This window comes from Salmo salar, chromosome 02 (assembly GCF_965601325.2).
Source record: "Salmo salar chromosome 02, fSalSal1, whole genome shotgun sequence".
Classification (NCBI taxonomy): domain Eukaryota; kingdom Metazoa; phylum Chordata; class Actinopteri; order Salmoniformes; family Salmonidae; genus Salmo; species Salmo salar.
In genome coordinates, this window is record NC_138292.1 from 34,410,986 (window position 1) to 34,427,521 (window position 16,536).

The 16,536-nt window shown below is 39.6% G+C and overlaps 1 protein-coding gene across 1 annotated transcript; it reads left to right on the forward strand.

Annotated features, from left to right (window-relative positions):
- The first annotated feature begins 1,063 nt into the window (after positions 1-1,063).
- On the forward strand, positions 1,064-11,388 carry LOC106581307 (uncharacterized). Its single transcript, XM_045702646.2, has 14 exons — positions 1,064-1,184; positions 1,289-1,396; positions 2,505-2,585; positions 3,645-3,944; positions 4,247-4,561; positions 5,714-5,773; positions 5,909-6,055; positions 6,560-6,673; positions 6,798-6,914; positions 7,071-7,217; positions 7,457-7,540; positions 7,695-7,829; positions 8,020-8,121; positions 10,649-11,388. Exons 2-14 carry the CDS (start codon positions 1,345-1,347, stop codon positions 10,789-10,791), a joined length of 1,797 nt encoding a protein of 598 aa, XP_045558602.1. The 5' UTR covers positions 1,064-1,184; positions 1,289-1,344; the 3' UTR covers positions 10,792-11,388.
- Positions 11,389-16,536: the final 5,148 nt, after the last annotated feature.

A 16,536-nucleotide genomic window follows, 5' to 3' on the forward strand; every position in this document is an offset into this window, starting at 1 on the left:
TCCTACATCTGTATGTTGACTGTATTTGTTATGGTTGATATAGTATGAAGTTATTGTATTAAAAGTGAAGTCACCTTTCATGGAGAGCATTAAGAAACCCAAGGTCTTCTGGCGCTATGTGATGAATCAAATGAAATGAGAAGCCAACTGAATAGAAACACAATTCTAAAGGGTGTTAGGGTGAAACAGGGTGAAGGTGTGTGAAGCATGATTCACTTTCTCTGACTCTTGGGCTGACTTAAGGCAGTTTGTATTTACGTCCCTAAACCTGCCTCCAGGCAGCTTCAATAGTGTTAATTAGATTCCCTGAAATAGGCCCAGGCTGTGTGGATGAGGAAGGTTCCACAATAACTTCCTGCCTGGCCCTCAGGTTTGTGAGGTGTCTTCAAGAACGGGATAAATGCTTTTTATTTCAAATGAAATGACCTTTGGTATATGGGTACTCAATTATATATAAGGCTATGGTAAAGCTAAGGCCTAGTCCATTCAAGTTAAGTTCAGCTGCCTCACATAAAGGGAAACTTTTTCTTGTTTTAGTCTTTATTGGTAATAATGGTGGCCTATGCGTACTGAAGTTCAGGATGTTTGAAGTGCTATCATAAAATAGCCTTAAATAGATTCCATTACTGTGTATGGCAGGCCTTCCATGCGTTCCCCTACTCTGGGCCTATAATTTACCAGCTGAATGGTATTGGAGTTGGTCTTTGTTCACAGTCACACAAACAGTGCTTAAATTCTTCTTCTTCTTTAGACTGTAATAATATAGTTTTAGTATTGCCAGCATCTACAGCTTTTCTCAAAAATGTTCTGGCATATAAGGCTTTTCAAGTAGATGTATTGTTGTGTTCTCCTGAATCCTAAAACAGGGTCCGATTCATTTTACATGCTCCTCTTTATCAATATAAGGAGATAATAGTAATTTGGGTAAACCTCTTTTAAATTGCATATGAATTTGTTTGTTTACTCAACCTTTTTTGAGCGTTGTTGGGAGGTTAAAATTAGTTGTCGTGGGTGTTAGCCAACAATTAAACATCTTGTAGTTGTGTGTAAGACAGTGGGTGTATCTCAAAGCCAGTCTGTGTCTGAGAAAGAAGTGTGCTCTACAGACAGAAGCCTATTTGATTTTGTGTCAGAGACGATGCTTGTGGAAAACCACAAGTTGCAGCCGTGCAAACAGAAATATAGTGAGTACACAAGTTCTGACATATAGCACACTACTTAATTCATGATAAGATCAGTAACGTGCATTATTTCTCGTTTGATTGTTATTAATATTAAAAGAACAAAGTTGTTTCCGGTTGAGGAGTATGCTCAAAGGACCCCGGCCTAACTGTTTTCTGTGAGATGGAACTGTTCAGGACGCCAATACTTCTGTCACTTCTAGTTCTCTCTCAAGGTAACATAGTTTAATAGAATATTTCTACTTTGTTGTATTCAATTATATTATCTTCATTGGCTCTTTTGAAGGAAAGTATGACGGTTGTACTCTATGTACATCAAACACAGCATCAAATGTGTTTTAGAATTGTATGAGTTGTTCGATAATACTAAAGATATGCACATCAAAATAGTTGGCAGTGGAGTCACATTTGCTTTTTTATTATGCTTCAACATCACCATATTTTACAATTCATTTCTGTTTGTTTCATTTTATTCTACTTTTTGACAGCATGTGTTGGTGTGTTCAAGAAAGTAATAACATATTCATACAAAAAGGGACTGACCGGAGTGATGCCAATTAGGTGTAGGCTAAATGCTGCATAATCTTACAGAGGATTACTTTACTTCCCAATGCAAGGAGTTTACTGCAACAGCCAATACGATTCATCGAACACTCGCTAGCTAAGATTCAAAGACGGCTTGACGCAACATAAAAGTGCAGGGAATTCAAATCAACCAACCTTAGTAAACAATGATTGGCTGAAACGTAAAATGTTTTTGTATGAATCACTAATTTGTCACAGAGTGATACATAAACAAAGTGATAGTTCAATATGAATTGCTTTCTGAGGAGGAGAGCTGTGTCATGGGTTAAAGCATGAACAAACGATTATTTTGCTTCACAAAGATGATTCATTATCTGCGTTGATTCCTCAAACATTGCTAGTGTGAAATTGTTTCATTCAACATTGAGCCACAGATGTTATTCATGGCATATCCATCTAACAACTAAATTAACTAATTGAGGCAGTTGATAATAGCTGTTACAAAATCCAACGTAAATATAGTGATTTACAGACTCCATATTATATCCTTCTAATGGGACTATTTTGTAGCCACCTTGAAATACCATCAACAGACAGTTTACAAAATGGAAAAGATTATTCTGATTAGAGCCAAATTCAATAACCTGTTTAATGTATCGCTGTGTGTCCTGGGCTTCATATAGCATTGACAACACGTGGTAAGATGAAATAACTGATTGGACAGCTGCATTAATACTCATAACTACAATCATTTTTCATTTATCTTAGTTTACTTTGTTGTTGCTTGTCATATTTCAGCCTTTCTAAATCAAGACCACTCTGTTCCGGGGAAATTCTCTGGGTCAGGAGAGACTGATGAGCAGCAGACATCCAATCTAAGTAAGTTCCAATTTTATTTAAATGGTTGGTTTTATGCTAAAAAGATCCTCAGAACCTAAGCCTCCAATCAAGCTTCATTTGGTTCCGAAGGCCACTGCAATCTACATCGATCTTACTCTCTGAATACAACCCCCCATTCCTTCCTAAACCCCAAAATCCAATCCCTCGTGCTCATCCAGTCAAATTGCTAGGTGCTAAAATAGAGGGATGAATGGGTAAGGTGTCTGTGTGCTTCTTAGAGGGAGGAGACAACCTCAAGCAACAATCCTGCAGAGAACTTGATTGGTCACAAGTCATTATACTGAGATCGAAATGATATGAGGCAAAGGCATTTGTTTTACTATAATGATACAAGTCACCAGCAAATAAGCCATAGTGAGATGATATTTTCATTGTTCTGAGGGTTATGATGATGATGATGCGTAAGGCTCCATTAGTGCAAAGTGGGAGGAACATCCCATATCAACATGCTCTCTCTAACACACGAACAGAAAATAAAAATACAAATAGAATGGGTGAATTGTCATTTGTGTCATAGAGGATATGAAATGGTCCGGTGGATTCAGATTTTGAAGGAAAATGCTATCAATCAGTTATTCAGTTATAATCATACTACACTAACCTGGTTTTCATTCTCTATTTGTTGAACCTAAATGAAGTTCAATTCCACCACATTTAAACCGGGAAAAAAAGTGAAGACTGAAGTGTGAGATGCAGTACCAAAGGCTCCAGTGTCACATGGTGTGAAACCACTGAGTATTTGGTCCCGTGGTGTTTCTAGAATCAGGTTGGTCGACTTCAGTGTCCCCCTCCGAATTCACCACCCAGTGACATTTCCACAGGACATGACTCACAGGATGTGGCTGCTCTGCTGAACGTCTGCAAAGAGCACAGCAACCGATAGGCCAACAAACAGCTAGGGCATTCAATGTGTGTGGGTATGTGTGTGTATTATGCTGTATAACATGTACTGTACATGTGGCTACACTACATGGGGAAATATAAACAACCATCTGTATTTCACTCTCATATTGATTCTGCATCTCCCCATTCCTCCAGCCATATCTCACCCCCCCAGGCTATCTCAGCACTGCTCTGGGGTTGTCGAGGTGCTCCATCGAGGGCTGTGGAGGCCAGTGACCTTTGACCTTGGGTCTGCAGAGTGGGCCAAAGTGGCGGAGGACATATGTACCAACCTGAGCTGCGGGGCAGTGTACGAGCTCCGACAGAATGGCACAGCTACATTAAACTACTCCAGCTCAACGTGTCTGAGCCAGTGTGCCTACAGAGACCTACTGGTGGAGAACTGTACAGAGCTCTCATACACAGACTGCTCTAACCTGACTGAGATAACCTGTGGTAAGACCCTCATTGCAAAGCTTATGAGTGGATCGGAACAATTTATCTTGAGCAAGAGTAATAGCTACCGCTGTTGATAAGCAACCACAAACACTTTGTTGCAGTAACGCCTGCAAATTGCATGCCATGGAGCGCCATCGTATGAGCCGTCTCAAGTGTTTTGTGGACGCTTTGCAACAAGTTCCTCCCTTCAGCACGCTTCCATTTTCAAGCTGCTTTTTAATGATCCTGAGTGAGGCCCAGCTTCTATCGAGGTTATCTGATGATCTATGAACTGACTGGTTGATCTGTCCATTCCTCAGGGCACCAGGCCGTGCGATTGGCTGGAGGCTCACACCACTGTGAGGGACGGGTGGAGTTGTGGAGAGAGGAAAAATGGGGAACGGTGTGTGACGATAGTTGGGACCTGAGAGATGGGGGCGTGGTCTGTGCTCAATTGGGCTGTGGCTCTGCCCTAAATGTGAGTGGGGAGGACGGGTCCTTTGAAGCGGGTGTTGGTCAGGTTCTCTTAGATGAGGTGAACTGTGGGGGGAGCGAGCGGAACCTATGGGAGTGTCCCTCCATGGGGACAGTCAACAACTGTGGACACAAAGAGGACGCTGCAGTGGTTTGTTCAGGTAAGCCTGCAGCAATAATATTATCATTGTCAGTTACTGTATTCACAATCATGTCATAGTGTTTTTATATTATCTTTAGATTGGTCTGAATATGGATAGTGCAGTAATAACATGTAAAATACATTACCATGATTGAACATCCGGTGTCTTGGTGGCGAACCAGGTCCCCATCATCTTAGCGCTGATGTTCAGCACGCTAAATGTCGACAATCAGGGTTCTGATGATTGCGAATCAAGAATGATTTGGCTCGTGACCTTATCAGCGTGTCTGAATGGATAGCACTCAGTCTCAGTCACACTCAGCACTGATACTGACAAACAAGCTTCAAATCCTCCTACAGTAATGCAGAGATCAGATGATGTGAGAGGTCATAAGCCGAAAAGAGACAGCTGCTTTGCATATGAATTATTGTTATTTTCATTAACGAAAAAAAAAAGAAACACACACAGGCAGCACAAAAACACACAGGCCTAAGTAATGCATGTCACTCAGACAGTAGACAAACCACGTCAATACCACGTCACAACAGCTCTGTCTGAGGAAGACCCTCAATGAAAGATGTTCAACCTGGGAGCCAAGTTCAAGAGTTCCTTGGTGAGAAAACATCCAAACTGCCTTGACCTCAACATGACAACAGTTGTTCGGCACTTCCATGGGTTTTGAATCTTGCATCTAAATGAACAATTTTTGCTAAATGTATAGTGTGCGTTTTAGTATGTCTGAAACTCCAGTTCTGTCAAGGCCATGGCTTGTTGACCATGTTTCCGATCCATTTCAAACACCTCAAGTGATAGTTAATTATGTAGGCCTGCTCAAAAGGCTATATCCATCAATATGTGAGTCCTACACATTTCAAGTACATTTTTTAAAGAGAAAACGCACACATTCCTGGCAGTAATTGCCAAATGACTGACTGAAATGTCTAACTTTTGAATAATAGTCAGATATTGGTTCAATAGATCATTAGATACACAGATGGACAAACACAACTCCTCTTGGATTTACCATTTTTGAGCAAATGTTTTTTTTAAGCAAAAATGTTCCCCGTCTTTCAAACAAGAGTGCCTTGAACACTCAAGAGAAGTGAGCCATGCATCTGTTATACATTCTAGTTCTCTAACACCTCGAGGACGTCTCCATTTCCCTGACAGGAATTCCATCTCGACCAGGCAACGAGACGGCAGAACAGAACACCCAGACTTCAACCACAGGTACCTTCAATAGATGCTGACACACACGACCCTCCATCTGTGTAATAATACACCAAGAGTGTCTGCTCTGCTCATATGCACTAGTCAAGAAGAATTTGTTATCTAGTCTGTACTATGATTTGTTCTTGTTTCCAGCAGGCTCAGTTCTACTAGTCACCAGTGCAGAGAGCTGGTCCTCTCCTCCCACAGCTGCTGTCTGGGGCTGCATCGCATTGTCTATAGCCCTCCTCCTCACACTCCTCTCCAATGCTTCACTCTTCCTGTCTTACAGGAGGAGAGCTGGTGAGTCATCGTTTTTCTTTCTCTTTCATTGCCTCAGACTCAACTGTCACTCTCCCCATTTGTTCACACCAACAACAACAAACAGGCTATCATCAATGAGTAGTAATTAACACTGAGAAACTGCTTTGTCTGAAGGGTATTACATATTCTTCTCAATGGTTTGCCAATTATGATAATACAACAACACAATGTGATTCAATACAGTACCCAAAGGAAATCACCCAACTGGAACAGTATGCATACCACTGGCTTGGTTGATTGCTCATTAAGAGAGTCCCACCACTAGTGTTGTTTTCACACCAACTTAAAAAAAGCAGCATTTATTATTTCACAAGGATGATAATGTTTGATAATGATAATGTGACGGTGGTCTAATTCAAATATTTAATTGGTTTTGAGATGGACAAGAAAATAAGGACAATACCACATGAAAGGCCAACAAACCTATTATCCTAGCTTCGGTAGAGAGAAGTTTCAAAGACAAAACTTTCCCTTCATTACTAGCACTTCTGGTTCACCAAAGACAAGATGGCCGCCAGCTGTCCATCCAGTCTCAACACACTGACCGAGGGGAGAGAGTCAACCTCCTCACAGTCACCACGGACACAGCTGATTACAGTGAGTTCCTACCGATGCACTTGTCCTCTCTGTGCCCATTAGTTACTTGCAATTTTAGGAAATGACTTATTAGTTCACGTGTCCCATTTGTCAAAATACATTTTCTATGTGGCCTTTCATGCAGCTCCACAGTACCATTCCAAACAGCCCTCTCAGAATGACGCCGACGCCTCGTGTGACTCTGACTATGAAAACTATGACTTCAATGACCAACCCTCTGTTGCCATGGCTACTGCACTTGGTCAGTTCATCTTCCTAGTTTTGGATAAATAGTGCAATTCTAAAAGAAAAAAAATGGGAAATTAAACTGGGGAAATTAAACTTGATATTAAGGGAGAAAGTGGTCCAAGGACTTGCTCACAGTGCCAACCAAAATGGTATTTTATGTTTTCATTAGTCAGGGTCCTTGACAATGGAGGAAGCACAAGCAGAGAGCCATGGGAAACCACGCAGACAGCAGAGACTTCTGACTCTCCTGAGAAATATAATATTGTTGCTGAGACAATCGACAGCATTGAGAAAAATAACCCTGCCGCCCAAAGCCGTAAGTTACTGTCAGGTTGGGTGAACCAGATTTTTATCATATTGTGTCCATGTCAGACAGATTCTTCTTAGTCTTAAAAGGACATAATGTCCTCTTAAAATCTGGGACCTTACTGTAACCGTTAGCAGAACAAGAAATCAGAAAAGTTAGCATTTTCTAAAAACTTGCCATGGTGACAGAAAAGTTGAATAAGAGCCCTTTTGTAACATACTAACACTAACAACCATTTGTATGTCCAGTGCATTCGCTGGTGTCATCCAGCACATCTTCTGGGGAATGCTATGAAAACATTGAGACACAGGAGAAGGAGCTGCTGGACTCAGGTCAGTCTAAAATGCTCAACCACAAATGCAGCAAAAAATAAACAAAATAACTGTAGTCCAAAAATGCTTTTGTGGAGTCAGTCAGTGCATCTATGAAATCCATTCTCATGAATCAAGGTTAACAGAGTAACTGTGTGGAATGCTAACCACCCAGGTCCAGATTTGAGAGAAACTGCCCTCACAGACTTGATCTGTGGAAGAGAGCCATCCTTGGGATCGAGTAGTAGTACATCATCTGGGGAATCCTACTACAACGTGGAGATGGCAGTGAAACAGCATCTACAGTCAGGTCCGTTCAAGTCAATATCACGAGAACACCACCTAATTCATTTGGCTGTGTCTAAACACTGGATGGGGTAGACACAACGTCAAAGGCCTTTTGCACTACAGAACAGTACATGAAAGTATTATCTTGAAAGTTTTGGGGAGAAAATATGTAGATTCGTAATTACTTCACTGGGAGCACATTTCCTCCTCAGAAAACACCTATACACATTCCCCTGTGCAACCAACCGGTACACACCAGGATCAGCAACAGCCTGTGAACAGGAGCTGCCACCTACTGAGCAATCAAAATCAAGGTACCTGATATTTCTGATGAGTCTGTGCTTGTGTGTTTCAAAGGTGGACAGAATTTCCATTGAACCGTGTAATGTTCCCTGCAGAGACTAATTCTCAGTCTCCTTGCTGGCGTCATATTGTGTTTCAAAAGCTGACAAATCAATTTGACGACCACCGGTGTAATCCCTGAAAGAAACAGAACAAATCATATTCAAAAGGTTTCTCTAAGTTCATAAACCAATGTGATTTCAAGTTGTGTCAAAACTAAATTCAAAGAACTAAGGTAGTCTGACAGATGAGGCCATTGGGTATGGGGTATAAACATCTGTGAGGATTTAAATTGTACTTAATTCCTTTAGTTTTCGGCAGATTTACTATCACAGTGAATAATGGAAAGGGTAGTATTTCTAGCAGGCACATGCTTGAATCCAACAGAGGGAGGGAGAAAGAGAGAGACTGTCCTCATTCAGATGGAGGAAATTAGCCGGCTCTGTTTTTCACTCTAATCTGCCATTAAACTATGGAGAGCTACACCTCAGAATGACAGAGTCAATTAGATTACAGACACTAATACCCTTTATAGACGGACTTTACGGCATTTTGCCTGTAAAAATAAAATTGTGGCTGTGACATGCATATAAAATCAAGTTATTTTGTTCATTAAACAGACAAGACACACTTAGGCTACACTGGTCACAGTCAACACACATATTTTATAGTAGGCTGAGAATATAATGAAATATAACAGAATAAAATCCAGAATATTCTTCCCACACAATTTGCGTCACGCAACGTGTAGAACTGCTGTCATATTAAAAAAACGTGATTTTGAAACAGAGCCCAAGGCAAGCCCATGCTTTTTGATCCACGTTTCATCTCTTTTCTACCCTCACTCCGCTTTGATAGGGAGCAGGCGTAGGGTCTTACATTGAGAGAGTCTTCATCATGATACCCATAGAAAATAATAGCAATCTATACTTTCAAAAGCATGAGTCTCCCGTTCATATTTCACTACCACTGCTGGCTTTTGGAGTTGCCTATACGCGACCGAGCATAACAATAGGCCTACACTTGATTTAGGGTACATTATTGCATGCTAAATGTTTCTAAATCAGTGATAGATGAGCAAACAAATAGATGAGCTACCACCTCTACTTATTTGCCCAGCCAGAGAATTAACCAAATATAGATGGAGATTCAGGTGAAACAAAATCACATTGACAAGTCACAGGCTTTTGGTCGGGAGTAGAACAGGCTAATTAGCGACTGTGAGTGAAGATTAGTATCTTTCTCCGCTCATACAGGAGTAATTAAGGCTTAGTTCTCTAATTGTACTTTTTTTTGTTCAATTAGAATTGTTCATTTATTATTCCATTTTGAATTATTAGGGGGTGCTGCATCACCCTCAGCACCCCTATTTCCTGTGGCTTTGCCGTTAATACAAAGGGGTGATTTCAAATGTTCAAACATTGATGCATTATCATAAAGGGTAGGTTCCCTTGACAAAGATTAAGCCTAGTCCTTGACATTAAGTTATGTTCAATGGCGGCACCAGGTACCCGTATTCCCCTACATGGATCACAACTGTGCAGTAGATTCTAGAGTCATGTACTATCTGTAATGTACATTGCCTTCATAGAATATTCACACCCCTTGACTTATTCCACTTTGTTACAGCCTGAATTCAAAATGGATAACATAAATAAAAACACACAATACCCCAAAATGACAAAGTGAAAACATGTTTTCAGAAATGTTTGCACTTTAGAAAATGAAAAATCTATTTTAATTGAAATAAGTATTCACACCCCTGTGTTAATACATGTTAGAATCACCTTTGGCAGTGATTACAGATGTGAGTCTTTCTGGGTAAATCTCTAAAATCTTTGCACACCTGGATTCTACAATATTTGCACATTATACTTTTTTAAATTCTTCAAGCTCTATCAAGTTGGTTGTTTATCATTGCTAAACAACTATTTCCAAGTCTGTCCATAGATTTTCAAGCCGATTTGAGTCAAAACTGTAATTAGGCCAGTGTATATTTGGCCTTGTGTTTTAGTTTATTGTCCTGCTGAAAGGTGAATTTGTCTCCCTGTCTCTATTGAAAAGCAGACTGAACCAGGTTTCCTCTAGTATTTTGCCTGTGCTTATCTCCATTCCGTTGATTTTTTTATCCTAAAAAAAACTCTACTCCTTGCTGATGACAAGAATACCCTTAACATGACGCAACCACCACCATACTTGAAAATATGAAGAGTGGTACTCAGTGATGTGTTGGATTTGTCCCAAACATAACACTTTTCATTTTTTATGAATTTCTTAATGTCTACAAACATAATTCCACTTTGACATGATGGGGTATTGTGTGTAGGCCAGTGACACAAAATCAAAATTTAATCTATTTTAAATTCAGGCTGTGTAACAACAAAATATGGAAAAAGTAATGGGGTATAAATACTTTCTGAAGGCATTGTAGATGCAATTGCTGAAAACATGTAGCCTATTGTGGATGTATGTAGATGGTAATGTGAGTCTTTTATACAGATGATTCAAGCAGCTCATCCTCCTCTGAGCTTTATGAGAACATAAAAGTCCAAGATGAAGAGGGGATTGGTGATGCTACCGTGAAGGAAGACCCGGACCAGTCTCTTTCTGACAGTGACTACGATGACATAACAAATTACTAGCATTTCATCAAACATAGCAGTGAAGTGAGAACTATAAAAACAGAGTAATTTACATTTTAGCAGATGCTATTATCCAGAAAGACATACAGGGGCAATTAAGTGTAATCGCCTTGCTCAAAAGGTACAGACAGATGTTTTTTCACCTCGTTAGCTTGGGGATTCGAACCATCGACCTTTGTGTTACTGGCCCAACGGTCTTAACCCCCTTCGCTTCTCCACTGCACCGAATGACCAGCATTGTCAACCAACTGCACTGTCACTGATATTGATTTAATACGGTGACCTGAGCCACACAAAGCAGTCAATGCACATCAAACTTTTTAAACTTGAAATTCAATTGTGTTAATATTATCAAAGAGAAAAAGTTACACAAAAATAAGTACATACAACATATATTCAACTATGACAAAATGTGAATAGCCTAGTGTATACACGCATATGCAGATGTTTTGTACATAATATGAGCACATTTTTTACCATCCAAAATACCTACTTCTGACTGGGCTATCACAACAAATCCCATGAATGTCTTTGGAAGTTAAGCTTTTTTTATGGTTCCCTAATGATTAATAAATTAGTACATATTTAAATCAACTATCCACAGACTACTTCATTTGATTATGATTCATTTATAAAGTATCAACTACTAGACTGTCAGAGTGAAGTAATGCTTTTATGTTTAATATTTTATGTCTAAATGTCTAGCACAGCTGCAACAGGAAAAGTTTGCATCATTTAACTCCACACTAACCTCACCTTCATATTATACACAATACATGAATGGTAAGATCAGAAATCCCTTAAAAGAGAACGCATTTGACTCAAAGGGACAGAAGAGGAAATAAACAAAAGGACAAGGGAGATAGAAACTAAGACAGAGAAGGAAAGGCTACAGAAAAGCATGTACCATACTGAAATATTACCAGAATATATATATCTCTCCACATTTATTTATTTATTTTTACATAAGACTCATTCAATTTAGCCTCATCTTTCCTAAGTACCGTTTTCACACAAATATGGTTTGGTATATACCTGCTCTTAAAACTGAGCTAGCTAAAATCACATTTCTAAAGATAGCAGAAGACCTACCTTGTTAACCTTTAAACCCAGAACACATTAAATGTAATGCAGAGAAAGACCTATATCATTCTCAAAAATATGTGTTGGGATGTCTATAACAAGAGGACATTGACTTTCAAGTAACTGCAAAGTGGTGTGTGTGTGTGTGTGTGTGTGTGTGTGTGTGTGTGTGTGTGTGTGTGTGTGTGTGTGTGTGTGTGTGTGTGTGTGTGTGTGTGTGTGTGTGATAGAAAGAAAGCTGTCACATGTCATGCTTCCCACAGACCCACTTGAGCTGGTGCTGTTCTCTCAGGTCTCAGGTCTCGAGCAGAGTGCCAGCTACACTGGCAGGTGTACGCCCGCGCCCGTTTTCTTCTCCTCAGCTTGGCCCGCAGCTTCTGACAGTCTGGCATGTTGTTCCTGCAGAGATACAAAGAGACAAGGCTGGTTAGCTAAGCAATGAGCTAGATGAATAGATTAATTTCTCTCACAGTATAATACTGGTATGTAGAGTTATAGATAGGATAAGTAGTAGAGGTCGACCGATTAATCAGAATGGCCGATTAATTAGGGCCGATTTCAAGTTTTCATAACAAATCAGTAATGGGTATTTTTGGCCACCAATTTGCCGATTTGTTTTTATATTTTGTTTATTTTTTATTATTATTATTATTTTTATCTTTTTACACCTTTATTTAACTAGGCAAGTCAGATTAAGAACACATTCTTATTTTCAATGACGGCCTAGGAACGGGGGTTAACTGCCTTGTTCAGGGGGGATTCGGGGATTCGTTTTTGCAACCTTCCGGTTACTAGTCCAACGCTCTAACCACCTGCCTTACATTGCACTCCATGAGGAGCCTGCATGGCAGGCTGACTACCTGTTACGCGAGGGCAGCAAGAAGCCAAGGTAAGTTGCTAGCTAGCATTAAACTTATCTTATAAAAAACGATCAATCTTAACATAATCACTAGTTAACTACACATGGTTGATGATATTACTAGTTTATCTAACGTGTCCTGCGTTGCATATAATCGACGCGGTACCTGTTAATTTCTCATCGAATCACAGCCTACTTCGACAAACGGGTGATGATTTAACAAGCGCATTTGTGAAAAAAGCACTGTCGTTTGCCCAATGTACCTAACCATAAACATCAATGCCTTTCTTTAAAATCAATACACAAGTATATATTTTTAAACCTGCATATTTAGTTAATATTGCCTGCTAACATGAATTTGTGTCACTTCTCTAGCGTTCCGTGCAAGCAGTCAGGGTATATACAGCAGTTTGGGCCGCCTGGCTCATTGCTGACTGTGTGAAGTCCATTTATTCCTAACAAAGGCTGTAATTAATTTGCCAGAATTGTACATAATTATGACATAACATTGAAGGTTGTGCAATGTAACAGGAATATTTAGACTTAGGGATGCCACCCGTTAGATAAAATACGGAACGGTTCCGTATTTCACTGAAATAAACGTTTCGTTTTCGAAATGATAGTTTCCGGATTCAACCATTTTAATGGCCAAAGGCTTGTATTTCTGTGTGTTATGTTATAATTAAGTCTATGATTTGATAGAGCAGTCTGACTGAGCGAAGGTAGGCAGCAGCAGGCTCGTAAGCATTCATTCAAACAGCACCTTCGTGCGTTTTGCCAGCAGCTCTTCACATTCTTCAAGCATTGCGCTGTTTATGACTTCAAGACTATCAACTCCCAAGATTAGGCTGGTGTAACCGAAGTGAAATGGCTAGCTAGTTAGCGGGTGTGCGCTAATAGCGTTTCAAACGTCACTCGCTCTGAGACTTGGAGTAGTTGTTCCCCTTGCTCTACATGGGTAACGCTGCTTCGAGGGTGGCTGTTGTCGATGTGTTCCTGGTTCGAGCGAGAAGAGGGACGGAAGCTATACTGTTACACTGGCAATACTAAAGTGTCTATAAGAACATCCAATAGTCAAAGGTATATGAAATACAAATCGTATAGAGAGAAATATTCCTATAATAACTACAAACTAAAACTTCTTACCTGGGAATATTGAAGACTCATGTTAAAAGGAACCACCAGCTTTCATATGTTCTCATATTCTGAGCAAGGAACTTAAAGTTAGCTTTTTTACATGGCACATGTTGCACTTTTACTTTCTTCTCCAATACTTTGTTTTTGCATTATTTAAACCAAATTGAACATCGGTTCATTATTTATTTGAGGCTAAATTGATGGTATTTATGTATTATATTAAGTTAAAATAAGTGTTCATTCAGTATTGTTGTGATGGTCATTATTCCCCCCCCAAATGTATTATTTTTTTTAAATGATTTTTATTTTTAAATCGGCCGATTAATCGCTTTCGGCTTTTTTTGGTCCTCCAATAATCGGTATCGGTGTTGAAAAATCATAATCGGTCGACCTCTAATAAGTAGTACTAAATTCACAAAGTACTTGACACAAATTGGTCATGTGCATGGAACAAAACCAGCCTCCAAGAACCCTTGAAAGATTGTTGAATGATTGGAAGGAATACATTTGGGTGGAAAGACAAATTAGACAAGACACAATGGACATGGAAGTTTGATGGTAAGCATGTCCATCCTAAAGCTTAATTTCAGCATAATTTGCACAATACGTTACGTTGCATTTAACAAGCACATTTGAATAATAAATGAATCCCCATGTCTTGTAGAGGAGCCCTAGGCTCTCAGCAACTTAGTAAAACCTCTATACTCCAGCACAAAGCCTGAAACCACCAAGTGTCCACCAGAACAGATCATTAGTTCACTGCTGTGATAACACCGACAGCAAAACCCACAAGCTTGGAACATCAGCCACTGCACATGCTCTAGGAAGACAACGTGGTAGGGTCCATAGGAGTACTCCCTGCTCGCTGCTCTTGCACTGGATTTTCACTAGGCCTACTACCTCCATTTTGTCAACACAAAAGTCTGGATTCAACAAAGCTGTGCTGCTGCGAACCTACACTATGGAACATTTTTCAAAAAATGAAAGGCACTAGCTACAGTATATTTTAGAATGAAAGAAAGAGACTGTTCACAAAGCATACGCTGCTCCAAGTGCCATAATTTACCTGCACCAAAATACCAACATTGTGGTTGCGATAGCCTTTGTTGTTTTTCTATTTTAAAAATGTTTTTCTCCCATTTGAGCACAGCCCTTCTATTGTCTTAGTTTGCATTTCAAGTCGACTCGCACCAATAGTATCAAATTAGTGTAGCCTAGAAGAACGTAATTCCTGTCCTGGTGTTAAGAGCACCAAATACCCACGCCTGCATACTTACAGCGCTACTGTTATAACGTCTTCCACTTCACTGCATTAACTAAGCTTAAGTGTCAGTCTTTGTCATGGTGGGCAAGCTCTGTCAGTGAAACACAATATTGAAACAGAGAGGCACCCGAGGTGGCATTGTTGTGTTGTTTGACTGCCCTTCTAATGTCTGTCTCCATCCACTAGTACCAGTTGTCCTATGAAATTCCTATCTGCCGTGCACCGATCTCAGAGCACAGTTTAAAAAAAAACGTTTAAATTAAACCACTGTGTATTCATACTCACTTTGGCAAAAAGTTACCTGTTTCTCTGAAAGTGTGGATATCAATCAAGGTGAAAGTCATAATCCCCACTTAAAAGGTATTTTACATTAAGAATCAAATGAAGATTATTCCAGTTCATTTTCACGAAGTCCCAAAATAAAAACTTTACACTGCCCTCTTCTGTACAAATCTGAGAAATTTGGGATTTGTGGTTTTCTGTAACAACTTCAAACTTGTTTCAAGATAATAACAATATATAAATTCCGCAAAGAGTTTGTTAACCCATAAAGATACATCAGGCCCAATGAGAGGAGGCTCAACTGAAGAAGGGGTAATCACAAGAGGGGTCCCATTCATGATCGTCAAACATGGCCACCCAAAAGTCACAGGAGATACAATTCAGCACAGGTTACAAAATTAGTCAAATTAAAATGTGATCCATGCTTACACACAATTAACATTACAACAGGGTTCCCCAACTGGTGGCCTGTGGGTGATTTTATTTGGCCCCCCACGTTTTCTGAGCAAAATAAATAAATATATTTTATCATTTTATTGTTGTCATAAGACTGTAAAAACACCAGCAAATCAGTATCAAGTGATTTTAATTTTGGAAATCTGTTCCAAAGAATTCCCACGCATAATATAGAGATATACAGTATGTGATCATACACAAATGTAAGCAAGATTTGAAATGTGTCTGTTTTAGTTAAATATTATATCTGTTTGGGCTTCTTGCGGTCAATTTGCAGTGGAGTTATTTGCAATTATTCGTAATTATATTCCGGCCTCCTGACCATCCACTCGAGAAAAAAAAAATCTGCCTGCGGCTGAATCCAGTTGATGATCCCAGCACTACAATTTAACAGCACTTTTACCTTTGTGAAACGGCTGTTCCTACACAATTTGCAATGGAGCTACCACCAAGGAAAACTGGGCAGCACCTGCTCACATAAGAACACAAAATAGGGATCGAAAGAGAGGTTTAATCAAATACATGCTTTACCAAAGGGTCACTACTAGACTTTATGGCTCACCGTGAATGGCCATTTTGGTCTGATAATGATAACTGTAAAACAACATTGACAGCATGCAACAGAGATATACACGTCTTAGATAACATTTACTGAGTTTCAATA

Coding starts and splice junctions, on each gene's coding strand:
- LOC106581307 (XM_045702646.2), top strand. CDS start 1,345: ATGGAACTGTTCAGGACGCCAATACTTCTGTCACTTCTAGTTCTCTCT. Junction 5,774..5,908: donor CACCCAGACTTCAACCACAG/GTACCTTCAATA, acceptor TCTTGTTTCCAG/CAGGCTCAGTTCTACTAGTC. Junction 7,541..7,694: donor GAAGGAGCTGCTGGACTCAG/GTCAGTCTAAAA, acceptor CTAACCACCCAG/GTCCAGATTTGAGAGAAACT.